This window comes from Sebastes umbrosus, chromosome 20, assembly GCF_015220745.1.
Source record: "Sebastes umbrosus isolate fSebUmb1 chromosome 20, fSebUmb1.pri, whole genome shotgun sequence".
Lineage (NCBI taxonomy): Eukaryota > Metazoa > Chordata > Actinopteri > Perciformes > Sebastidae > Sebastes > Sebastes umbrosus.
This window is the reverse complement of record NC_051288.1, coordinates 9,576,223-9,604,138: the sequence shown is the minus strand read 5'-3', so window position 1 is coordinate 9,604,138 and position 27,916 is coordinate 9,576,223. Positions and strand designations below refer to the sequence as shown.

General features: G+C 40.2%; 1 protein-coding gene across 1 annotated transcript; it reads left to right on the top strand.

The window, feature by feature from the left end:
* Nucleotides 1-27,264, top strand: LOC119479702 (heparan sulfate glucosamine 3-O-sulfotransferase 6-like). Its single transcript, XM_037755603.1, has 2 exons — nt 1-873; nt 24,936-27,264. The coding sequence occupies exons 1-2, from the start codon at nt 332-334 to the stop codon at nt 25,552-25,554; spliced, it is 1,161 nt and encodes a 386-aa protein (XP_037611531.1). The 5' UTR covers nt 1-331; the 3' UTR covers nt 25,555-27,264.
* Nucleotides 27,265-27,916: the final 652 nt, after the last annotated feature.

Sequence of the window (27,916 nt, the reverse complement as noted above, 5' to 3'; positions counted from 1 at the left end):
GCCAAGGAGCCACAGGAGCGCACAGAAGGCACGGAGGAGCGTTAATTCACACACACACACACACACGCACAGCTATCTTTCAGCTGAGCCTCTCGTTGGGATTTTTTCTTCAAGTTCTTCTTAAAAAATCTACAAGTTGTCTTTGATGGCGAGCTGACACACACACAGAGAGAGACAGAGAGAGTCAGAAGCTGAGGAACATGTGGAGCTTTTTGACGCGCGCGTTGGTGCCAAGTTTTGCGCCTCTTGCTTGCGCGCAGATTTTTCTAAAAAAATCGTCCTCACTTTTGAGTGACTTTTTTTAAAGTCCTTAGTATGAAGTTATCATTTGATGTGGCGTGTTTCCCGCGTTGTGTCCTCATGCTCAGGATTGCGACTCATGGGATGTAGTAAATGGAGAGCCGCGCTCAACTGTGGACACCTGAGGGTGCAGTCCAAGCTGTCCTCTGTCTTCTTTGCCATGATCGTCCTCTTCACGTACCTCTTCTACTGCCTCAACGGATACTGTGACTCCTTACCCAGACCCGTGTACGACCAACAAAGTAATAATAATAATCCAAAGAGAATCATCTTAAATGATGATGGACGTGGAGGAGACGCGCAGCAGCTCGGCGCCTATAATAATAATGATAATAATAACGCGTCTCAGGTGGAGCAGCTGTCGGATCTGTCCAACAGAGACGCTCCGTCTAACATCTCTATAGCCAACACTTTCGGCAGTAAGAAGTTCCCTCAGGCCATCATCATCGGGGTGAAGAAAGGTGGCACCAGGGCTCTGCTGGAGTTCCTGCGGATCCATCCGGACGTCAGAGCCGTCGGATCAGAGCCGCACTTCTTTGACCGCTTCTATGATAAAGGACTGGACTGGTACAGGTAAGATGTTTTTTGTTTTTGTTTTGATTTTTACTTATGATACAACTATTCATTAAGTATTTACTTAATATCACGAGGTTCCCTGCACTGTAAACAATTGCTGTTAATTTTCAGCAGGATTTCAACAGTATTAACCTGTTATTGCTAAAAACAGTGCTTTACTGTTAATACAAAAGAAAACCTGTTAAATTAAAGGAGCTCATAGGCCGTTTTTTAACTGAACTATAATGCATTCTTAAAAAACAGCACTTTACTGCTGATCAGCTGTCTAAAGTATCATCAGTAACAGTTTCATGCAGTATTTTTTTTAATTCTGGGACCTGATCTGCACATGTGAGGCTTGTACATTGTACATGATTGGAAAATCAGTGAATTAGCTTTATTGTTCTTCACTCACATGTTGTTCTGGTTTGCATTCTGTGCTTGTAGCCAGCTATAGACAGACATTTTTGGGAAGTGTCAACAAGTCTATTATAGCCTTTTTCCTAACAAGTGCCTTTAAGTGTATTTAGTGTGACTATTCCTATGTCTGTAACCTGCTAAGTCTATTCATCTATAGGCAAAAAATAATGTTTATTAAAATGTATGTAAAAAATACAACCTAAATAGTGCATTATCAGTAAGATAATGTAAAAGAAAGGTGAAAAACAGCTATATAATGTATCTTTAAACAGTAAATTAACTGTAAAATACTGTGAAATTAATAAAAAAAACAGTTCAAACTTTTAAAGTAACATAAAGGCAACCCTGCTGCCAGTTCTTTGCTGTTATTTTACTGGGAAATTCTTAACAGTGTGCTGTCTGCAAACTGGGGAAAATGACCAGAATAGTATACTAAGGGTCAAAGGTCAAAGGCAGAGGTCATGGATGCCTGATTAGAAGTTACTACTTTCACTTTCCAGAAGCTCTACTTTTTTTTTTTCTTCCTCAAGATGTGTTTTAAACATGTACAGAAGCCTTTTTTTATTTTATTTTTATTAAGCTGAAGGCATGAAATACATATTATATTATTATTCCTGTGATGGGTTGTATTAGGCCAAGTAGTGTTAATGTGTAGTAGTAAAATAGTAGCTAAGGGTCAAAGGTCAGGGCAGAAGTCATGGACGCCTGATTAGAAGTTGCTACTGTCACTTTCCAGAAGTTCTACTTTTCTTTTTTATTCCTCAAGATGTGTATAAACATGTACAGAAGCCTGTTTTATTTTATGTTTATAAAGCTGAAGGCATCCGTTTAACATTAATTAACTAATAATGATATTATTCCTGTGATGGGTTGTATTATAGGCCCCAGTAGTGTTAATGTATAGTAGTAAAATTAGGGCTGGGCGATATGGCCAAAATCTTCTATACCGATACAGGTAATTTCATATCTCTATAACGATATATATCACATGTTTTCTTGTAATTCAATAAATGAATAGTCTTTATGAAATAACCACATGATAAAGCATCATTTTTATATACTCCTGTGTGAATTATTTTCTCATTTAATTAAGAACTTTAGTGCAAAAATGAACATGTCATTTTCAACTTTCAAGTTTTTATTTTATTCATTTAACCATGCAGGCAAGTCAATTAGGAAGAAATTCTTATTTACAATGGTGGCCTGGCAAAAGGCAAAGCCTCTTGAGGGAAAAGGGTAAAGGGGTGAAAAGAAATATAAAAAGTTAAAAAGACAGCACTGGCATACACGACAAGCATTACATGAAAGAAAAATGCAGACAGGCACACAATCGACAGACACTACCAGACAAACAGAAGGCTGTCAGGCAGTACAACAACAGAACAAGAGGAGTAAAGACAAACAATCACAACAAGCTTTACATTTAACAGCAAGCACGACATAAAAGATATGCAGACAAGTACACAAGCATCGGGAAGTAGCAGACAAACAGCATCAGGAAGTGAAATTGTAGAGGAAAGAAATTAATAAATATTTCCAGCTATACTTAATCACTATGTTTGCATGCATGCACACGAATACAGAGTGATCAGATTAAGACAATAGTTTGATTTAACTACACTGGTGTATCCCCATGAGCAGAATTCTTAGTAATTCAGATTTTCTGAGCAATTTGAGTTAGTGTGTGCTCCTTATTATTAAATTAGACGGCGTAATTGCGTATTGCGATATCTCTGTATATCATATCATCACCATACGATTCCATTCATATCGAATTATCGCCCAGGCCTAGGCAAAATCAAGTCATGCAGGTGCCCAAAGTGCCCAAAAAAGTGCCCAAAAAGTCCCCTATTTCTTCTAAATTCATTATGTATTTGCTCTGTAATGCCAAAAAGTGCATGATATCTCTTTCATCTTCAATAGTTGCACATGTGTTTTTAGTAGATCTCTTCTGACCGGATAATCAGCCAGATGTACACTAAGTTAAATCTTGTGTCTGTGGAATCTGTTTGACTTTCGAGCTGAAAAGTGTGCTTAGAAATATACTAGGGCTGTCCTCGACCAAAAAAAATCATAGTCAACCAACACACATATGATTTTGTCGACTAATCTTTTAGTTGATTTAATTGACAGATCTGTAAAACTGAGTTTCTCCACAAATTATCACACAAAAGCACCACTTTAAATCTTGTGTTTACTAAAAATGTGCTCAATTTCTTTTGGAAAGAAGTCATTCAGCATGAAAAAAGCATAAAAAATGACCAATGAAACCAATACAGCCGACTAAGAGGGGTCAGCCCTAAAATACGTTAATAAATGATACAACATGAGGAATTCAAATTGAGAAGTGGGCAGCTTTTATGCTTTGTAGTGCCATATGTATAAAGGACTTTTTCAGACTTCAACTTTTTTTTACCAATCTGGGACCACAGTGGGGACAAATGTGGCGTTTTGTGCTGTCATCAGATTATTATCATGTGTTTTCTAGTTCCCTTATAACAGTAAATCGTGACATATGAGTGACTGAGCGTGATGTAACAAGAGCAGAGCTATTTCAAACACACTCTTCATGACGTGAAGCGTGTTTTTGTGCAGGCAAACGCATCATCTCCTGCGCGCTGTGATCATCAGTCCCTCTCCTCTCTTCATTAATATCCCTCAGCACCAATAAGATGCTCTGCTGATAGCTTCCAAAGATGGCAGCGTATTCACTCCCCTGCCAATAAATTGCTGTTTATTGAGCTGACACGCTGCTTCCCTAAGTGTCCGATGTTGGTCCCCTGAGGGCCTCGCTCGCCGCCGGCCCAATTCACAGAGAGAGGGAGGATGGGTTGTTGTGGATGGTGGATGGTGGTAGTGTGGATGACCCCTCAGTCAGGTGTTTGCTTGAGGATCAGCCGAAATGGGCTTTTGGAGATTGACAGCAATATTTCTCTTGTCACAAATTCAAATTTTTCCAATGAAACCCAGACGGATTGTTTTCAGGATAGCAGCGTGCAGAGAGTTTATAGACCCAAATACATGTTTAAATTGATAAATAAAAAGGGTGTAACATATTCTTTTGCAAGTTAAAGAATGTTTTTGTGCAGAGGAAGCTTCGTATTTTGGGTGGACATGACTGCCTGATATCTGAGATGAGAGGAAAAAGAGACAGAGAGGGAGGGAGGGACAGGGGAAAACCATTACAGAAGGAGGAATGAGGGAGTAAAAAAAAAGGTCTGGGGAGTAAAAGAGGGTTTGATAAAGAGACAAACAGAAGAAGAGAGGAGAACGTGAAGGTGTGGCAGAAAAATGTGGGGCGAGAGAAGAAGAAGACGGAGATCAATAGATCCGGGTAATGATCGGTTCACTGCGAGGCTCAGGTGGAACAGCACTAAGTGACATCAGAGATCAAAGTGTGTGTGTGTGCACAAGTGTTGGTTCTTATTACTCAGTGTGGTTTTCAGAAAGAGGAAGAGGAGGAGGAGGCCGGGGTTTTTCCTGCTGAATGCATCAAAATGTCCTATGCATGCGTGATGAGCAGTTATGAGTGATGTGGTGCAGCAGCTTGAGGCAGTTTCACTTTGAGTTTGTGAATTACCGAAACTGGAATAGTCTCAGAACAGACAGTTTAAAACAACAGCTGTTTGCAATCAGTTTTCATAGAAGCAAAAATACAGGATGAAGTGTTGAAGAATTTGTTTTTGTCTATAAAATGTCAGAAAATCGTGAAAAATACCCGTCGGTATTTCCCAGAATCCAACGTGACGTCTTCAAAGTTCTTTTCTTTCTCCCACCATAACCCAAATACATCCAGTTTACTATCACACAAGCTGCAAATCCTCACATTTGAGAAATCAAAATCAGAAAACATTTGGCTTTTTCGCTGTGGAAATAACTTAAACGATTCATTGATGACCAAACTAATGAACCTTCTGTGGGTCAACTAATCAATAAATTGACTAAATGTTTCAGTTCTAATAGGCAAGCTATTTCTAGATCTATATAACTTGTAGGAATTTAGTGAAATAAGATGTTGTATATGCATAAAATGATGCAGAAACCATCATCAATTTCAACATTTAACGTAAAAGTGAAGCTATAAAAAGGGGCATCTTAGATGAGAATATTTTCCCCCAAACAAGCGTGATATGTCTCTTACTTTTTTACAAAATGTGTCCTTTTTTCTAACATCAATGTCCTATTCCTAACAGATATTTAAAGGTAACATAAGGTTTCAAGAGGTTAACTGTGAGACTGGAAATATCAGTATTGTTGTCTCTTCCGAAATTATACGCAACTATACGATACCATGGACTGCATCGGCATATTAAACAATCTCAAAATACATTTTCAAACCTTGTATCCCCATCCTCTCTAATATTTTCCACCAGGCTTCAGATTTTTTACCAAATCCAGATGGACCTTTTTACCAAGGATCAGATAGTAGATTTACAGAATTGAAGCACAAATGAACTCTTCCACTGTCTTCCCTTCAGTAAAATTATTGTCATAATTTATGAACATTTTCAGTGCCAGAATCTCATTGGACGCACGTTGTTGAGGTCAGCGTGGGTCAACGGTCAATTTAGTTCAACTTTGGCAGTAAAACCTGGACGAAAATCAGCATGGCACGCGTATTGACACTCTCTCCATCAGAAGTAATGGCCTGGCTTTGCACAATGTCGTACTTGCGCTTTTGGTGTTGACCAACTTACAAACTTTAAACTGGATAACGTACGATCTGTGGTGATAAATTGTCATTTTTCCTTATTTAAAGCCGTGGTAGGCAGAATGTTTTTGGAATCATTCGGCAAAAATTCCTTAATAACTTTTTTAAGCATATTGGAAATCAAGTGTTCTGAGAGAAAACTAGACTTCTGCACCTCCTCATGGCTCTGTTTTCAGGCTTTAAAAGATCTAGCCTGTGACGGAAGACTTTGGCCAATCACAGGTCATTTCAGAGAGAGAGCATTCCTATTGAGCGTTCCTATTGGCTGTTCATTCAACGGAGAAGGTTTGCACTGGCTGGTGGGCGGTGCTTGGTATTTCCTCAACTGATCTCAACATGGCTGCCGGGTCACAAACTTTCTCATTTTACAGCTAAACAGTCCACTACAAGATGTTTCTGAAAACATTTGAGGAGAGAAATAGGCATTACAGTAACAGAATATTGATTCATATTTGATCAGCTCTGCCTAGTTTGACCGTTTGATCGAAGTTTGCGAGTGATTGACAGCTGCTCAGAGACGGCAGGCTCCAGCTCGGCTCTGATTGGTTGTTTTCCTCCGGTCTGTGAAATCTTGAAGATACCATTAGATAGATAGATAGATAGATAGATAGTAACTTTATTAATCCCGAGGGAAATTCAAGTTTCCAGCATCACAGTTCCATAGTGCAAAAGTGCAAAAACACATGTTAGTAAAAAGGCAGTAAAAAGTTAATAGTGCAAAGTACAAAGAACAAAAAAATATACCAGATATAAAAATACAAGATGAAGAAGAAAACTGTTAAAACTGAATATAGTGCAGAGTAACAGCTGTGATACACGACTATTAAAAAAGTGAATATAGTGCAGAAGAGACTGTTAAAAATGAGTATAGTGCATTATTATCTGTCCTGCAGACCGTCCTCCTTTGTCCTCCCCCCCCCTCCCTAGAGAGGTGTTGTACAGTTTGATGGCTCGGGGGACATAGATTTCAAAGGAGCACCGGAGCACACAGAGGCACAAGATTTTTTTTCAGGTTACCTGTCTCATGCACTACTGTCAGGATATAGTGACCGTTTTATAAAAATAACTTTTTTTAATCATATCTGCTCTAATCTTGCCTACTGCTGCTTTAATCAAATAAGTCTGAGGGTAAAACCCAAACATGCATTTTTTCATCTGAAGCAACACGCTCTATAGAGAATCTGTAGTTATCTGAATGGTGACAAAGCAGAAGGTAACACTAGAAAAGGTTAAAGGTGAGAAGACCAGCGACCTTTACACGTTCCTTTAATGCTTTCTGTTGCTGGTGAACCGCCCTCACCTTGTACTCTGTTAACACTGACATGACGTATTCCCCTGTCTTTGTTTCTCTTCCTCTTCTTTTCTCTCCTGAAGGCGTAATGAAACGAGTGTTTCTGCTTCGTCCTAATCCGCCGACAGCTCGTGTCAACACTGTGTGAATTGGACCGGTGTAATGACAGGTCAGGCATTAACATGGACAGCTCAGGGACGTGCGGAGTGGCTGAGAGGGATTAGGCCCCTGGACGCAGTTAAACAAGGCCTTATGAAGCATTAGTCAACACCCCCCCACCCAGCCACCCCCTCCTCTCGTAGCACCGCGCTCCGGTATTCCTGCACCTCAACCTTTAGTGCTATAGGGGAAGCTTATTGTACCCCGGGGCTGTGTAGTTCACTGGCTTACAGACAAGCAACAAGAGTTACTGGGACTTTTTTATTTTTATATGAGACAGGTGTAAATGTTGGAAGCATGTACAAGTAACCTATAGTCCAGGGTACTTCTGCCGTTGCCAGGGGGTACGTGGAAAGAAAAAAACATAGATCCTGTGACCTAAGTCCATCAGGATAAAGCAGCCCTCTCCTAAAAATGATGTCACCATACAACTAAACTGCATTCTCAATAACGTTTTGAGGGAAACGTATTTTATCGCGGATTACGTTTGTCTTTGACGTATCACAAATAGTCTGCGGGAGGCCGCAGCAAGTGACGTAATAAACGTATTCTCATAAAACAGTTTGTCTTACGAAAAGTTATTCCTCATGTTTCGCGCGTTTTATAATGTCCAGCAACACCTGACACACGTGTCAATTTCCTCTTGTTACAACACCTCTTGTTTCCTCTTCCGTTTTCACAGGAAACATTTTGGTTAGGTTTAGGCAATAAAATGACTTAGTTAGGTTTAGGAAAAGATCTAGGTTCTAATTACGCGACTAATAAATCAACGTTGTGGTGAATGGGTCCAACAAACACAGGACTTTCCCCCAGAAGACCGCTATTCGTGTCTCCTGTGAAAACAAAAGTCAACGTTCACTTACTGTATGTAGTAATTTTAAGCCAAACCATAAAGGTTTTTACTAAACCTAACCAAGTAGTTTTGTTGCCTAAACCTAATGAAGTAGCGTTGTTGTGTTGTTTTTTTTGTGTTTTTTTTTCAATTTACCATGTCATTTAAAATTGCGACTGTAATCCAGGAGAAATTATGTTTCCCTCGAAACATAATAGAGAATGCAGTTTAGTTGTCTGGGAACGTAATTTTGTAGGAGACAGGGCTGGATAAAGTCCACAGAAGGATGAAGTTGGGTGGATGGATGGCTCCACGAAATGTCTGACATCGCCATGATGGGAGACTGTTTGGTTTCTCTTAACCATGACCACGACCGTTCCCCAACCTTAACCCCATGGTTATTATTGTAACCGTGACAATGAAGGTCCCATAACCTTAACGATGTAATCATTTTAACACATGTTTCCTTAATTGACCACTGACCTGTCCCTATATGTTGTAGTAGACACATTTGACTTCCCTGTCCTTTCTTCCTCCCCCTTTCTGCCCTCCTGCCTGTTCCATACTTATCATATGTAGTTATAAAAATATTATTCATTTAGTGTAATCACATGTTAAGTACCCAGTGATTCACATATATCAATTTGAAACAGAACCGTTGTATGTGAAGCCAACAATATCATGTGAAACTGGGCTGGAAAGTACACACTTAAACATTTATTCTCTGACAGAGCTCTTCATTTCAAAGCGCTGTCTGTGTCTTTGAGCTCGGAGAGAGAGAGAGAGAGAGAGAGAGAGAGAGAGAGAGAGAGAGAGAGAGAGAGAAAGCCTTGGCCTCTGTCTTCAGCTGGTAACCAAGTAAAACACATGGACATCCTTAAAGGAAGCATTTGGCAAATTGTTGTAGAAAAAAATGCTTATATGTGGAAAAGCCTTGGCTTTGCCATCTCCTGGAAACGATTCTGTGGTTTCGTGGTGGAGAACGAGGGTTTAGACAGCCATGGTGTGCAAAGTGAGTGAGTGTGAGCATGTGTGTGAGCGCCGGATTCATTCACGCAGCTTCAGCTCAACCTGAAAGTCCGTCCGCTTTCCCCTGTGCTTCTCGGCGTCCGTCCGCATTTTCTTGACGCTATAAATATCCGGGCGATATAAATGTCATTTCCCGATATCGATCACCTGAAATAGGTTCTTTCTATTGATCTCTCTCTCGCTGCCTTTATCACGTCGCTGCAGCAGAAATGAATTAACTTCTGAATATTCAATCTTGTTGACAAGGAGCTGTTACTCCCTTCCACTGCTGACATTTATACCCCACAGTCCGAGTGTTGCCGGGTGGATTTATTGGCTTGTTCAGGTCACTCAAACTGTGTAATGTAAAGCCACTGGACGAGTCCTCGCTCCTGTTAGCTCTCCTTAGAGTCAATGTTTTTTCTTTCTGTCGCTAAATCTCTTTCCTTATCGACTCATTTCTTCGTCTCATAGGCTCCTGTCTCTCAGGAGGTGTGTTGTGTAATTCAGCTATACCTAGACAGGAATGTCCTGGTTTTATTTCCTGTCAGACTTCTCTACCAATCACAGGGGATTCTCCGGTTGAATTCCTCTCCGCTTGCATTCTTGGAAGCTGCATGTTGCTTTTCAGACTGACAAAGGGTTGTTTTTTTGGGGAAAGGGAGGCTTTCAGGCAAGAATTTGGAAAAATAGGAAATGTATAGATGTTGGAAGAAAGAAGGCTTTGTGCAGAAGACAGGGTTGAATGCTTTGCGAGTATTTGGAGCCGCATCAGCGTAGGAAGGAAAAATTATATGCATGAACATGAGCAACACTATCCAGCATCTGTCAGAGCTAATAAACATTAAATGGCACATGCTGCTATTTACATGTATAGGGCTTTTTGTCAGAATTAATATGCAAATGAAGCAGGAAAAAGTGCAAGGATATAATCAAACATGACTTGATAAATTGGTGTGGGACAGGTATGGATTTTTACTCGGTGAAAAAAAAAAAAGGTCTGATCCAACTCAGTCATCAATATTTTGACAGCTCGTCATTGGTCGACCTTTCGTCTCCCAGCATGCCGTGTCTCATCCAGTCAGAAATAATGGAATCAGGCGCACGGTGAGAGGATCACCGGGGGAAGCTATAAACCTTCACCACAGCTTAGTTACAGAGCGCAGAAAGAGGCGGTTTGTGTCGTTCATCATCGTCGTCTGGGTTTTAATTCCCGACTATCAGACTAAGAGTGTGCTTTTGAAGTAAAAGAGTCAAGACGTGATGCTTTAACTTCAACCACGAACTCAGCAAATTCGTTTTTTCCTTGCTGAATAGGCAGAGATCAGGATGACAATTGACACGCCTTGTTTAATGGAGCAACCACTTTCTACTTCCTCCTTCTCTTCATCATTGCTTTTATTTCCTCTCAACCTCTTCTTTATTTTTCTTCTCTCTTTGCCGTGTCATCATTTTGTTTTAGATTAGTGTGCGAACAGGAAATGAGTAATGATGAGAAAGAAATATTAATACTTAAAATAAGTACTTACTCATTAGAAAAAGAAGTGAAAGGGGAATAGAAAATGTGAGGAAATTGGTGACACGACAGCAACAGTCATCAGATTGTGTAAGATATGTACAAACGTCCTATACAATTTTGAAATACTAGTACCATTTTATGTCACTTTATACTTTGTACTCAAATACATTTATTTGACTCCTGTATTATGCCACTTTTCAAATAGCAATACTGATGATCAGATAATAAAAAAAATTGTCATGTGTACATTGGAAGAGTTCTTGGTCACTGTATTAATTCCTCCTGTCCATACTGACCAATGAGGAATCCCTTCTTAATGCAATCAATGTGAGAATTACCTCTTTGTGTTTGAACAGAGAGACTTTCCTTGCTGATCTCCAGTAGAAGGATAGTAACACAAAGAAGGGATTTTGTAACTTTGAAAGATACTGACTTGATTTGTCGGGATTAAGATTACAACAACATCAGATGTTCTATAAATTATGATACTGTATCATAATTTAAAAACATCTGATGTTGTTGTAATCTTAATTTAAGATTTTGCCTTTACAAAGGTAGTAAAATAACTTCATCACAACATCATCACTGAAGCATCCCTATCTCTTAAAAATGACATTCCCATAAAACAAAAGTGCGTTGTCAATTACGCTTCGAGGGAAACGTATTTTGTTGCAGATTTCATTTGTTTTTGACGTATCACAGATACGTTTGTAATGACAGTTAGGAGGAGGTCGGGTGGTGGATGGATCAAACAAACACAAGACTTTCACCCAGGAGACCGATTTTTGTATCCCGTGTGAAACCAAGTCAACGTTGACTTATTTTAATCCATGTCCGTAGGTTAATGACGTAACATAGTCATTTTAAGCCAAACCATGATGTTTTTTTTACTAAACCTAACCAAGTAGTTTTGTTTGTTTCAATTTACAGCGTTAAACGTGTGTTTAAAACTGTTCAAAAGTGCGAGCGTAATCCGGTAGAAAATACATTTTCCTCGAAATGTTTCAGAATGCAGTTCAGTTGTATGGGAACGTAATTTTTTTGTAGGAGACAGGGTTGCATTGAAGATGTGTGATAGTGACTAGGACATTGTAGCATTAATTGATCAATCATTCGGTCTATAAAATGTTTGAAAATAGCATAAAATGCCTGTTACAATTTCCTAAATACCAAATTCTCATTTGTTCGACCGACATTGAAAAATCCCAAGAAACCTAGTTTGACTTTTTTTGCTAGAAAAATGACTTAAATGATTAATCAATCACCAAAATAGTTAGTAGTAGGAATTAACTCATCATCCAAACAAATAATTGTTGCAGCTCTACGATACAAAATATTCAAGATGATCATTTCAGGGAGCTCAGAGATTTGAGTCACACTTCTGCTTTCTTCTGGCTCTATTTATCCAACTGTTTTACACTGAAGAAAGGATCTGAATACAATATCAACTCACTTTCTCCATTTACGTCATTTACTTTATTATTTCTGTCATGAAAAGAGATACGTACTGTACTGACAGTTACATTCATTCATAGTTACTGCTGTTTGGTTTTGATGAGCAGAGCAGATTCTTAAACCGACGCCCAGTTAACCATCACTGGTCTGTCTGGAGAGGCAGGTAATTATTGACTGTGTGTGTGTGGCCGTGGACCTCTCACTGGTGTCTATCTGTTTAATGTCTGACTGGCTGGGTGGGTAGGTAGGTGGGGGGTCGTGAGAACTATGGCAGCCACCCTGACAATCCCACAGAGAAACACACCTTTCTTTGTCTGCTATAAAACCCTCCTAGAGAACTCCCATCGGTTTGACTTAACCGACTTGAACTGGTTAATTGTCGGTGATGTCTGCGCTGGCTTTGAGAGGAAATGAGATTAATTATGCCTGAAACTCTGGCACCGAGAGCTGGAGCTGAATTTGAGGACAAGCAAACCATCAAACTAGACGCTGCGTCAGGAGGGGGAATCTGGAAACCGACACCAGCTCCCGCTTCATGTCCATCCAAAACTCGACCGTGTCCTGCATGTTTGATGTGTGTAAACGTATAGCCAAGGCCCGCTGAGTCCGCTCCGATGAGCCTGATAGATGGCACTAATAGCAGACCGCTGAACGGACTGTTTCCAGTTGTAAAAGCTGTGCCTCTGCCAGGAGTGATTTCCGGTTTTCAGCTTAAGACACTGCTAACAATGAGCTGAGAAACCACAAGGAGTGGCAGGCTGAAACTGCTCGGAAGTGGGTTTTTAAGCATCAGACAGTATCGAGTGTTCTTATTGGTCGGATCCTGGGGAGTTGCCAGATGAGCAAAAGTCCATATTGAGTCGATTACAGTGTTTCTGAGGTGTGTGTGTGTGTGTACTCATTTAGAAAAGCTGTTTAATTAGTGAAACGTGGTTGTTTTCTGTCGCCTGTGCAGACTGAGTGGGGAAGGTAAACATTAGAGTATGTACAGTACATGTTGACTAGTAGTTAATCTTTAACTGGACTGGCTGAACTGAAGGCAGAGCAAAATATCTATCCATCTGTCTATCCATCCATCTGTCTATCTATCTATCCATCCATCTGTCTATCTATCTATAGTCGTAATATAATGTTGAAAAGTGACTATATATCAGTGTGTATTACAAAATGTGGTGTGTCCTCCAAATATAAATAAAATAAAAATATCTAGAATCATTTTATATATATGGAAATACAATATACTTTGGATAACATGTAATAACGCCCTGACAATATATTTCAGAATATTCCCAATTTTCATTTACTGTATGTACATATTCGGATATATCTTCATAATTTATCGTATGTGTTTAAATATAGGAAAAAATAGAAGATGTTTAAATACATGTTGTTACAGTAATATATTTTAGGATTTTTTTTTTTTTAATAACGCCCTTGCAGTATATTCCACATTTTAATTTATTGTATGTACATATTCGTATATATAGTCTTCAGAATTAATTGTATTTGTCTAAATATAAGAAAAAATGTTGTTAATATGAATATGTGCTCTAAGGCTGCAGCTAACAATTGTTTATATGAGTTAAAATATCTCAAATAATTGATTGTTCGGTCCATAAAGTGTGAGAAACTGTAGCAAAAACCCAAATATAATCACTTTAGTGTAATAAAAACTAAGAAAATCAACAAATATTCACATTTAAGAAACTGGAATCAGTCGATTTGTGGCATTTTTGCTTAAAATTACTAAAACAATGAGTTGACTGTCAAAATAATTCCCAATCGACTTTCTGTCAATCAACTAATCAAGTAACTGACTAATCGCTTCAGCTTTAATGTGCTGATTTGATGGTAAATTGAAAGATGTTTAATTCAAAAGACCTCTTCCTGAGGAATTTTACATTTAAATGACCAGTTAACTAAACTGAACTGAGTATACATACATTCATCTTACTAACAGACCAATTATGTAACCATGGCAAGGAGGACATCATCACTGGGGTCAGGATCTAGTCGATCTATCTGTCCATCCCTCCTCCTCCATCCTGTGTTCAGGGGATCGGATGAAGGCCTGGGCGGGGCCCCCGGGGCCCCCGGCAGCTCGGAGATAAAGCCACACAAGTAGGCCACTGTGGGACCGGCAGGAACACGACGGCAGATTTTCCCATTTGATAAGTCAGGAGGGGTGGAAGCAATCAGTGCACACACACACACACACAAACACACACACACACACACACACACACACACACGCACACACACACACACACACACACACGCACATACACACTTCCACTCGCTCATATGGACACATACAGTACACTCATACATAAACATTCAAACTTAGGCTAATTTCCAGGTTCCGACATTACAGGTTGTTACGCTAAGAAAGATAAAATCACTGCATCCCTTCTTCCTGTTTTTCATTTTCTCTCCTTTTTTTCCCAACTGTGGTCATATTTAAGTATTTAAAGTACTTTGGTGATTTGTTTGGTGCTATGTGCTCATTATCATTGCTGGGATATTTTTACCTTTTACTTCCCCTTCACTTAATCATAAGTTATATTTGGTTGGGAAGTAAGGTTATTTGCTTTCTTGCCAAGAGATAGATGGTGGTCAGTACGGTAAAAACAGTATAAGGCTAAGGTAACAAAATCTGTCTACCAGCTCCTCTAAAGGCTTTCACACACTGGCAGCGTTTTTTCGTGACTAATTTGCACTTCAATATATATTTTTTGAACTGTTGTTTTTGTCATGAGTACTTTCACGCAGAACATGAATATTACGTGGCAAAAAAAAACGACAGAATTTTTCTTTTTTCGGAACGAGGTATATTTCCTGAGCTTTCACATCGCGAATAAAGGTATCAACCAATCTCGTTGTGCGGAACGGGTTGAGTTGCGCTTTATGTTTATGAAGCAACAACAGAGAGGCTTTGTAGTCTGAACCAGGACGGCAAAGCCTTTTCAACCTGGACAAAGGCAGCGCAGACCAGATCCACTCCTTCCATTCTTACCTTTCACAATAAAAGCCCTAGACATATAACATTCTCAGGCGAGTATTTAGCATTTTCGTGTCCTTTATTCGTCCTATTAAACTTAAACAACATTGTAATTAAGTAGAGTCAAAGAACTGGAATAAACACCTTGACTCTTTGAACTTTCATCTTTGAGCTTCCTTCCTTCCCGCAGCTACTTACAGTATATTGTGTTCACGCTACAAGTGACACAGCAGCAGGCTACAAGTCATTTTCAATGGAAGTCGGTGACATGAAGCTACAAACTGACGCCCGACACTTGACGCTGCGTGACGCACTACAAATAAAGTTGATGATTCACTTCAATGACGCAGAGAAGTGTCAACCATTCATGTTTTTGTTTCACCCTGTTCCGTTCCATCTAAAAAAAACAAATGCCTTTAGGCAGTTCCCAGTGATATTGAACAACATAACTACGTCAACGAGTGCTTGTTGGGAGTGCATAAAGGCCTTAAGGCTCACTAATTACGGTAACACTTTATATCTTGTTTTATGCTGTTTAATGGGGGTTATGTGCCTGACAAAATTCCCCCTAAAACTAACTGGCAGCTGATTTAAACAGTTGCAAGCTAATGCTAAAGGTTCAAACAGTGTAGAATTAGCAGCTTTGTTGAAATTCACACAAACACACACACAAAAGCACACACACACACACACCCATAGATCTTCCTCTGTCATTAGGGCTGCGCTGGTTTCGCAGAGGAAACTCTGACTGACCACTTCTCACTCACTCACCGCTCTCAGCAGGCCCTCTGATGTCTCTATTAACCGTTACGCCTCTATTTTTCCCCTCAGCTAGACACATTCTTCAGCTCTTTCCTACCGACCTACCCCATTGATGCAAACCTCCTTGGTAAAAATACTCCTCACCACCCCGGTGCGTCAGCCAGACGCGTAACCTTCGGAGTGTGTAATGGTCCGCCACACACACGCTGAAGAGAGATACAGTAACATGAGGTGTATGGGTTGATGTAATACAGATATTTGTAGATACAGCCTGCTTCTGCAGGTTTTGAAAGTCTTAAAAAGCATTAAATTCAGTTCCCTCCATAAAGGACATGCTAGCCTGTCATAGACAGCAACATTAGTTGTAAATTCTTGATAGATCCATCAATTTTCTGCTGCTTACCTGGGTCCAGGTCACATGACTCGATAAATTATATTATTAGGAATTATTGTTATATAGAATTCGGAAATACTAGCAAAAATGTGACATATAAGATGACATATGTGACATATATATAATGTCAAGAAATTCATACTTATAAATTGATAATAAATTAATGTATTGGTTTCCTGTTATTTGACAGTGAAAAGGGTATTAAATTGCATTCTATGTGTTATTTAAGGTCTTAAATTTAATTTTGTGAACACTGCAGAAACCCTGTAAAATGTTGACTCTTTTCATTCCTAAAACTTAAATCGTTTCCACCTGAATTTTCTTCTTGAAAAGCATCTGCAACTTCATTTAAACACAAAAACTCTGTCATGAAAACCAGATGCAATTACTTATCATAAATTACTTTAGCCTTAAAATCTCCTTTTGGCAGCTTCACAATCAGAATACCTGAAACAATAAGAAACTATCCAAGAAAGAAAGTTTCTTTATTTTTACATAGCAATGGATACATTTAACAAAGAGCTCAATTTTGGCCAGAAACAACCATCCAACTAATGTAATGGCCCGACTCCAACAGACACAAAGAGAAGTACTACTTTACTTCCCCTTTTATTGAGTTGCTTACAGTCCCCGCTGACTTCTAATCAGCCCACAGGAGCTCCTCAGCCCTGTATTTGCCGTCAGTAATGACAAACCTCCCTCCGCTGCAGCCGCTTTTTACAGATCTTTGAGCACACGCAGACTGTATCTGTCTTCATATGTCCCTCTGTAGTGGTTGAGGATGTCGATGTGTTTTAAAATTCCTTCACACGTGTCAAATGTATTCATAACAATCTCACTGAAGGATACAGTAGAGGCCAAGTGGAGGCTTTGAAGATGAAAGAGGGAGATGGGGGGGAAAAATGGAAAAAATAGAGGTGAGTGGAGGAGAAACGGAGGGATGGAGGAAGGAAAAGAGGGGGGGGTGACATCGCATGTACAGTACGAGTTCTGCACATGATGACATGTTGCATTACATGATCCCCCGTGATCCCCGGTGGTCTCGCCCTCTGAATCACAACCATGTGCCTCTGACCTTCAGGGTGGAAGAGTCCATTTCCTCGCAGTGCAGGCTGGTGGGGATTAAGAGGGTCCGGGGGTCTGGCCTCGGACCCAGCGGAGCCTGTATGGATCACAGCTTTTCGGAGCTCTCCGAAACCCCGGCACCAGAGGGGAAACTTCCTAAACCAGAAACACTTCCCTCATCTCACACACACACACACACAAACTGAGGAGTTCATTACTCCCAGATGTGGATCCATCCCGTGGAGGGCATGTTCAGATGGTTGGTCGGTGTGTGTGTGTGTGTGTGTGTGCACGCGTCTGTGTTGTGTTTACGTGTGTGAGTGTATGTCATAGTAGAAAGCGCACAAAAAGAGAGAGATGGGTGGTGTACAAACAGAAATGAAGATGGCTGGAGTGTGTGCTTCCCACTAGAAGAGCGATAATAGCCACTGTGTTTACCGTACCTGCATTCACCCTTTTTACTTTAAAATAAATACATGCACACTCATATTTTAGAACCGCTTTAGTGGGTGAACCCTTTAATGCCCTAAGAAGTCATAGAGCAATAACTACAGATAGAGTGAAGTCAATAGAAAAAGGGGGGTTTCAGGTGGCAAAACACAGTTTTATGCCCTTTAATTAATAATAGGCTTATTAATCATTTATAATTTTACCCTCAAAATATTTGCCATTGACTACAGATAACACCTAAAAAATACAAATATTGTGCTCAGCCTTTGAACAATCTTCAGGGTTGAAAATGCAGCATCTACAAACCTTATGTGTTCTTTCAGCTTTTTTTGTTCTTTGAACAATAAGCATTTTTTTAATTATTCATATTCTACTGTACTTACTGTAATAGCTCAGTGATCACAGGTACAGTGTCTCTGTTTTGCTATGTGTCTGTCAGTCTACCATTTGTAATACAACATATATATTTTCATTTAATCAACAATCTAATACATATAAAACATTTTATTGTGATTTAAAGGGGGTTCTTCAGCGATTTAAGGCCTTTACACACCGGGGGCGTGACGAATAAACAACACGAAAATGCAAAATACTCACCTCGAATATTATATATCTAGGGGGTTTTACTGTGAAAGTTAAGAACAGAAGGAGTGGATTTAGTCTGTGTTGACTTTGTCAAGGTTGAAAGGAGTTATAAAGATTCCCGTACTTGTTCGGACTACGGAGGCTCCGTGTTGTTGTTTCATAAATATAGGCGCAACTCAACCCGTTCCGCACAACGTGATTGGTTGATGCCTTTATTCTCAGTGCGAAACCCCAGAAAATTGACCTTATTCCGATAAAAAATGATTTCACTTTTTTGCCGTGTAATACTGTAGCTGCTTTCTATGTGAAACTACTCATGACAAAAACAACCGTTCGAAAAAATATATTGACGTGTGCATTAATCGCACACAAAAAACACCCCCGATGCGTAAAGGCCTTTAGCATTGCATCTTCACATAGTTGGGAGACTTGCAAGAGAAAGATTTTAAAAAGTGTAAATAATAGGTATGCGTCCAAAAACACGTAATCCTACATTTCCCATAATTCAGCTCACTGGCATTTATCATACGACTTCCTCTTCCTGGTAAACGCCCACTTCTTGCCCCACCCCCTATCTATCTCCAAACTGGAGCCGAGATAACCCTGATGACATCACCAGGGTTATTTTCGTCCTCCAGAGCCAGAGTAGTACTTGTCATGACCGGAAATCTCAATCTTATATGTAAAATCGATGTTATGCCCCTTTAACCAGATCAAATAGCGTGATGTTAGCAGTACTAGCAAAATTTAAGCTGTTTTGTTGTCACTTATGATTGGATTTGGCGACGGCATCATTTATGTGTACAAAGATGTTACTTCATCAAAGTTGATATTTTTCAATTCCAGATAACAGCTAGTGGTCGGCAGAGAAACTAAATATACCTTTAGCTAAGGCTAGCTGTGGCTAATCTCACCACTTGCTACCTTTAACTTGATATCTCTGTGGCAGAGAAGGCAGCTTACCAAGCCAGAGTGCACAACGCGGTCTGGCTTACTGTTACAGCAAAAATTCTGCATAGTGTTTTCATGGAAATTTTACATTTCTTTGGCCCAATAATATCTTTATGTAGTAAAAATGTCAAAAGATTCTGGTGTTAACTCAATTTTAACCAAATAGCTATGTAGTTGTCTCAACTTGGTTTGTGGTGCAGAGATGGAAAACGCTATTCAAACAATCTGTCTACACATGAAGTATGCTCTGCTCGTCTCCTGTTGCTTTTGTTGAGCGCCGTATAGAGACGTATAGGTCGGTATACGCAGCTCACTCATGTGTCCTCATATTCTAGTCATAAACAGTAGCCTATTAGCCTGCAGTGCTTTTAAACAGGCCCTAATAAAGCCTCGGCCCACCCACACAGAGCACAGCTAGATGTGAGCATGTGAGAGCGTCTGGACACATTTGTACGCGCAGATAAACGCACATCTGCGCACTTTCAAAGCTGACCGCATTCCTGCTCCAGATGCCAACGGTGAAGGTGCGATGAAAACAAACATCAGGTCGCTAGGTTTCCCTAAACACTCTTTGGAAACCATACAGACGCTGGTATCAGATAAAAAAAGAACAAACTATGTTTTCATCTTTGTGAGAGAAACAGAGATTAGATGCTTCTGAGCAGCGACTCCAGGTTAATTAGAGGATTACGTCGCTGCTGCTTTTCTTCTCTCCATCTGTGCTCTTAGGCCTACCTCTTATTCCCTCTTTCCTTTTACTCTTGCCCACTCCTTTCCTTTTCTCTTCTTTTTCTATCCCTCTGTTTTATCCCGCCAGCCTCTTCCCTGTATACTCCGCCGCTGTGTGGCCTCCTCCTGGGCTTTCTGTTGTAGCCGGGCTGTTCTGTGATTACAGGCTAGTGGTTCAAAATGTAAACATGTCAATGGGAGCCCCACTCAGCCTCGGATGGAACACCATGGCTTCCATTAGACTGATTGGATGAAATCAAACATCCATTTAGTGCCAAAGACACGCTCGCAAAACACCAAAACAGTGCAAACACACTGGCACCTCCAGTTCTTTTTGGCTTTCAGCTCTGGTTGCGGGTTTTGGATGTCATTGTAACCACAGAAAAAAACAAAAATACTGAAAATATCTTGCATATCTGAGCCCATATTGTTGTTCTCCAGTGTGTTTTTCTTTGCATTCCTTTGGATTAAAAAAAAAAGAAAAAGATAATGCCAGTCAAGAATTTTCCAGAGCCATGACAGAAGACAATTGTTCAACCATCATCAACAGTAACCGTCAAGTTTGAGCTCTAGTCCCTTTAGATTAGAGGGATTATTTCTGTCTCTGTTTTACACTAATGTTTACGAGTCATACTGAAATTCATTTAAAAAAAAAAAAAAGCACTGAGAGTCCACTGACAGTTATACTGAAGGATCTGAGTGCATGGTAGCCAAAAATATGTTGCTTAAAGGATGCAATTCTTTCTTTTTCTGTACTGGAAATACTTGCACTAATTCGTATACTGTATATGCCGTATCTCATAAAATTAATCTGTATTCCACGTAATTGTGAACCAGGAAGTATAAAGTGTGACAAACGCAGCGTAGGGACGAGGTCGGGGTGGATGGGTGGGTCAAAAAACACCAGACTTTCGCCCAGGAGACCGGTGTTCGTACCCCAAGTCAACGTTGATTTATTTGTCACGTAACTTTCGTACTTAAGTTACGCCACTTCCGGAATTATTTTAACCCAAACCACGATCTTTTCCTAAACTTCCTAAGTAGTTTTTGTCATCTAACTTCCATACTTAATTTACGCAACTTCTATTATTATTTTAACCCAAACACGATCTTTTCCTAAACCTAACGAAGTGTTTTTTGTCATGTAACTTCTGTGCATAACTTACGCCACTTCTGGAGTTATTTTAACCCAAACCATGACCTTTTCCTACACCTAACTATGTAGTGTTTGTAATTTAACTTCTGTACTTAAGTTACGGCACGTCCGGAGTTATTTTAACCCAAACCACTATCTTTTCCTAAACCTAATTAAGTAGTTTTTGCTGCCTAAACCTAACCAAGTTTTTTTCCTTTGAAGACTGAAGTTTATTTTGAAAAGACTGAAGCGGAAATAAACACGTGCATCTCTCGTTGCTGGGCATTTGTAGGAAAACGCACAAAAAATGAGGAATAACTTTTTGTAAGATATCATACAAACCATTGTATGACGATATATTGAGTAAACACAGGTAGAAGAGGCAGGTAGAAAAGAAGTAGATGAACCAAACCAGCATACAATTTCCACAAAATAACCTCACATATTGATGAGTAACTGTGTCCGAGGGTGGATTTTCCTCTCAAAGCCAGAGTTGTTAAACTGCCATTTGGATCCTAATGAGGAATTTAGCTTTACATTCATAGAAACTATATTGCCACTCATGTCATGTGGTAGCCAGAAATAAGCCTGCGACCCATAGCCTCAGAAACTTGGCACCAGAGCGATATAGGTTGCAGATTACGCTTCAAACCTGAAATGCTCATTGTAATACATTCCAATGTTGAGAATAGCCATAGAAACAGTATTGCTTTTCAAAATATTTCTCCCTTTGGTATTTGCTGTATTTCTCCCCATTTTTTGTTTAGCCCCCGGCCCTGTAATGCAACTTTCTTATGAATACCATAAGTTGACGTGTATTTGGTATTACCCTCGAAGCTTCATACCAGGGGACATGCTTGGAGACTGTGGAGCCGACTGTGTGTGTTGGATCAGAGAGAGAGAGGAATGGAGTCGGCTCCATCACCACACACCAGAGCTCAGAGCCCCATAAGCCCTTCACTTACAGACCAACCACGAAGACTCCGACCCGACCGTCACCACATGCCTGCTGAGGGAGGGAGGAGGGAAGCATGGAAATTAGCTGAGGGATCTTTCACAGATGCAACACTGGCATTCCTTCTATAACACAAACTGAGCCTGAGATTTAAATCTCCTTTAAACTCAACAAAAGGCTATATTTTATATTTTTATATATATATTAGAGAGGAAAATTGGCAGGATATATTTTTTTTACAACGGAGGTTATTAAATTCCATTTTAGTGTTACGGTAGCATTTAAATTAAATAAAGGACACGAGACAAATAGGTTTTCCTTTCCCTCCCATTTCCCTCGTTTTATATACAATCTGCTCTGGCACGTTATACTCAGTGAAACGCAGGCTTTGGTCAGGGTTTGTTGATTTTTTTTCGAGGCACTACTACGTCTTCTCAGCCTGTGAGTCATCTAAGTAGGGGTAAGGATCAAGAGGAAGACTGCAGCCCAGTCCTCTAAGAGCCAAAGTGTGCCTAGAATACCTACCGCTGATGATAATAACAATCGCAGGGCCAAAGGCAACAACCAGGATTGAATGCGAACACATGGCTACCATAAGACAATACTCCACTAACCTGTTTGTTACAGGATACTTTTGGACTTTTGTTTTTTTTCTGTAGGCATTACTGCAGCCAAAATATTATAATTCCTTGGTTCTTGTTTTCGTAACTTTTGTCCTCATTTCTATTTGTAATGATAACATTGTACACACCAAATTAATTCACGAGATCTGGGATCGTGGCAATACCGTTGTAACAAAATACGACAGGGCAAGTGGTCAGACGGGTTGTAAATAAGCCAAATGTTTCCGGCAAATTATCGAATCCACTTTATTCAGAGGTAAAATTGTTTTTTTTCCTTCCAAAGTTTGACTAACTGTGATTGTCTGACTACTTATGTTGCCCTTCCAGACTTTTTTAGCAATGTTCCCAAGTACCTAGATGTCAGACATTTTTCACAGAAGGCACTTTGACATGTCGGAAAAGCGGGGCGTTTTTTTCTTTGTGCGATTAATTCGCACACCAATATATTTTTTAAAACTGTGTACTTCAACACAGAATGCAAATATTATGTGGCGTAAAAGTGGCGTAATTTTCCAAAGGTTGATTTCCTGCACTTTTGCACCTTGAATAAAGGCATCAACCAATCACGTCGTACGGAACGGGTTGAGTTGTGCTTATATTTATGAAACAACAACACGGAGGCTCCGTAGTCAGAACCAGGACGGCAAACTTTATTACTCCTATCAACCTTGACAAAGGTATCACAGACCAGATCCACTCCTTCCGTTCTGACCTTTCACAATAAAAGCCCTAGACATATAATATTCGCATGCAAGTATTTCACATTCTTGTGTAATTTATTCGTTAAGGTGTGTAAAGGCCTTTAATCTGCTCTTTTGCGTAGTTAAGTAGATGTCTGCTACTGCCAACTGCTGTTTTCCATCTTATTGATAGTAAGAAATATGAAGAAAAAGTAAATAAAGAAAAAAAACATGTTCAGAATTATCTGTTATTTGATGTCCAGTGTTGGGTAGTAACGTGTTACAATAATGTCATAACTTATTTCAGTAAGTCGTAGTAGTGCAATTGGAAATTCAGTAACTATGCTACAGTCACTAATACCGGTAATGCTCCGTTAGCTTGTTGAAGGTGCAGTTGGCCTCTACCAAAAGAGTATAAATGTGCCTCACGGAAACTCCAATTTATTCTTATTGTCATGTAGTGTGTTCTTAGCTGGCTTGCTAACGTTAGCCACTGTTAAGCCTACATTCAGGAATCATCTATTGGAGGGTGTGTGAATGAAAGCTGTGTGCACTGTGCAGTCATTTGAGCTAACGTTAAGCTAACGGTGGATGTTTCAAACGAGGCTGGCTGCTTGTTAAATCATAAATGTCTCATTTGTTTTGTTTTTTATTGTTGTCTAAAGGCACTTGAGACGGAGCAGGGCTGTGTAATAAAAAATTCAGCCGACTTTATTTACTTTTGCTGTCGATTAAGTAACGTAAATACTTTTTCAAAATGAGTTATGAGTCTACATTTTATAAACAACTTTGAGCTTGTAGTACACACAAAGGGGGAAACAAGGAATTAGCCTAAAGTGAAAAAATGTAGTAGAATTGTGAGTAACTTTTCCAACCCTGCTGTAAGACTACAAATACCAGTGGTATGACTGTAATGTGGCTATTATCAGTCCTGCGGGACGGTCTTCCAGCTTCAAGGACCAAGAGCAGAGGGAGCCTGTTTAGGAGGAGGCAGCAGATGAGAGGAAATTACTTTCCTTAGGTTAATATAGCCTTGCGGTTTACAGTAGCCGCTCACAGACTCCCTCCCAGTCTGTGCTGACATGTTCGCTCCATCAGTGCCAGCAGCTAATGTCATGTTTATCTCCCTCTAATCACAGATTTAGCCCACTAATTACAAAGCAAAATCAAAAAGCCTTCGAGGCAAGTGAGGCATCATCAAAGGAATGCTATATGGATTATGAGGAAAATCAAGGGAATGTATTAATTTCTTCTGTTATATAGATGTTATTTTTGTAATATAGAACATGCACTTCGGTGGAATATGTAATATTTATACAGTTTTATTAATGGCTTTCTTTTTCTCTGTCATACAGGAACCTGATGCCTCGTACTCTGGAGGGCCAGATCACCATGGAGAAGACCCCCAGTTACTTCATCACCAAAGAGGCCCCTCGCCGCGTCTTTTCCATGAGCCGCCACACCAAGCTCATCGTGGTGGTGCGCGACCCCGTGACCCGGGCCGTTTCCGATTACACCCAGACTCTGACCAAATCTCCCGGGCTCCCGTCCTTCCAGAACCTGGCCTTCCGCAACACCACCACGGGCCTCATCGACACATCTTGGAGCGCCGTGCGCATCGGCATCTACGCCAAGCACCTGGAGAACTGGCTGCGCTTCTTCCCGCTCTCGCGCCTCCTCTTCGTCAGCGGCGAACGCCTCGTGACGGACCCGGCGGGCGAGATGGGCCGGGTCCAGGACTTCCTGGGGCTCAAACGCGTGGTGACGGACAAGCACTTCTATTTCAACCAGACCAAAGGTTTCCCTTGCCTGAAGAAGCCCGAGGGGAGCAGCAGGCCGCGCTGCCTGGGGAAATCCAAGGGCAGGCCCCATCCTCAGATCCCCGCTGAGGTCCTGCACAGGCTCAGAGACTTCTACAGACCCTTCAATCTCAAGTTCTACCAAATGACCGGCCACAATTTTGGCTGGGAATGAAGGGCTACTCGCCAAAGCTCTTAAAAACTGTTAGTAGCGTTCTTGTTCAGCCAACTACCAAAACCAGACAGGGATATCTTGAAGACATTATGTGTTACCAAAGCTTTTACTGTGCAAAGTATGCCTCTCCTTCATTTTCTTAAGCTATGAAATCTGTAAGCATCAGACCTGCAATACGTTATCCAGAGTAGGCTCTCATAACCACGCCCTCTTTTGGGGGAAAACAATCCTGTGTCCCTCATAGCGTAAACAGAAGAAGTTGAAACATGTCTCCACACCTGTAATAGTAAAAACGCTATGCAGAGGAGTTTGCTGTGTAGTCCAAAAATCCCAAAACACTGATCTCCTGATTTGATTCCTTGCCATGTCCTAATAAAGATATAATTGAGGGGCTTTATGGCTCCAAGCTTTAGAACAGACCAGCATCGCGTCATCGCCGAGGCTTCGCTCCCTTTTGGGGGAAAGAAACACGCCGTCACAGGAGAGAAAATGGAAAATGGCTTAAAGCTGTTGTGTAGCAGGTTAAACCAGATTTTCACACTGAGATTTGAGGCACATAAGATACGTGAATATTCACTGTCAGTGTGGTAAATGGCTAAATGATGCTGCTGCAGTACTAACATTAACAACGGGGGACGGGGGAAGACTGAGGGACATGGCGGCGATCAACCTTAATTTGTTAAGGTATCGCGAACACTCAGGTTCAGGCGAGGTCGCAAAATAATTATTAGACATGTGTATAAAACAAACATTTGTATAACAGGAGATGAATGCATACGGATTTGTCAAAATTAGAATCCAAACATACGTCAAATTGCATCGAAGTCTATGAGATCTTTGGTTTTCTATCCCCCAAAAGGGGGCGTGGCCTTGACTTTTTGTGAAGTGCCCGTATGTGCCGGTCTGATGTATGAAGACGCCTGCCTTCCTCCAGATTTACAACAGCCATGCTAACAAAGTTTGAGAGAGCTTCACTTGGCTCCCCGAGCACCAGAAGTATGCTAAGCTGTCCAAAACACAGCAAAGCCTGCGTATTGAAAATAACTCCAGAAAGAGATGTGCCTAAAGTTAAACCAAATGGCAAAAGAGTTAACGAGCCTTGACAGCCTGGCAATGCTGCGATAAACCAAATGACATGTTGGAGCTTTGAGAGGGACGAAACAACAGCCGCCAGCGAGGAGAGAAGCAAAAGGTTTTGAATTATGCACAATGGTACAATCAAAATCAATGTCAATGTGTCTCTCTATCTGAGACATAACGTAATCATTCAGAATCATTTCAATCCCACCAGCATTGTTCAGTTCCCTTCTGTTACGTTTATACGGTGAATGCAGTTAAAATCAAGTTCTGTTTGTCTTTATTTCTTTCAATGCAAGCTCCTTTTCTTTAATAAAAATTAAAGATGTAGCATACGCAGGAGGATACCTGGTACTGTTGAAAAAAGGTACCAGAACACAGTCCACTATGTGCTGTAAATTTGCTGTTATTTATGTCGCCAATACAATGCTTGTATAAAATGTTCTCTACAGACAACACCTGTATCTGTGATCGTTTTCTACTCCATTTAATCGATCTCCACAAACGGTACTTACATGCAACTGTATATTTCTAAGAGCTTAATTTATAAGATGGTATTGTTGAGATGTTTTCTCTGAGACTTTTGTATATGAAATTATGCTGGAAGTTCTGACTAAAACTTTTATTCTAAAATGTGTTTCTGGTTCATTTTTTGCTTTGCATTTCTAAGCACATCCTTTTGTATTTATGGAAAACAAACGGATGTTGCTGCTGCTGGGAATCTCAAGTACATCTGCGTAGCAGATGATTTTTTTTCCTGGAAAAGATCTACCAGACAATGAGATGGTTAGAAATTAAAATACAATTAATCACTGTTGTGTGATTTTAGGGATGACTAAGTAGGAAAGCTGTGGATTGTTGCTTTAATCTTTAGCCTTTGCTTATTTATCAAATCAAGTGTTAAACTCATAAACAGCACGAATAAATATGTTTTTAAGATCTAGGATTTTAATGAATAAAGAATATTATTCATATCAACAGCTGAAGTTAGAGCCAGCAGCCAGTTAACTTAGCTTAGCAAAAAGACTGGAAACAGGGAAACGGTTTCATTCATGTTTAGTGTTTCCTGTTTTATTTTGTTACTCACCTGTCCTCTCATTTTAGATCATTTCACTTCCTGCCTTTGTATGTTTTCCCGCCAGTTTTGATCGTTTGCCCCTCCCTGATAAGCTTCACCTGTGCCTCGTTAGACCTTCTGCTCACCTGTCCCCACTTCCCCAATCAGTCGTTCACCACATATCAGCCCAGTTCCTTTGTTCTTCATCAGTTCTGTCACCCGTTTTCC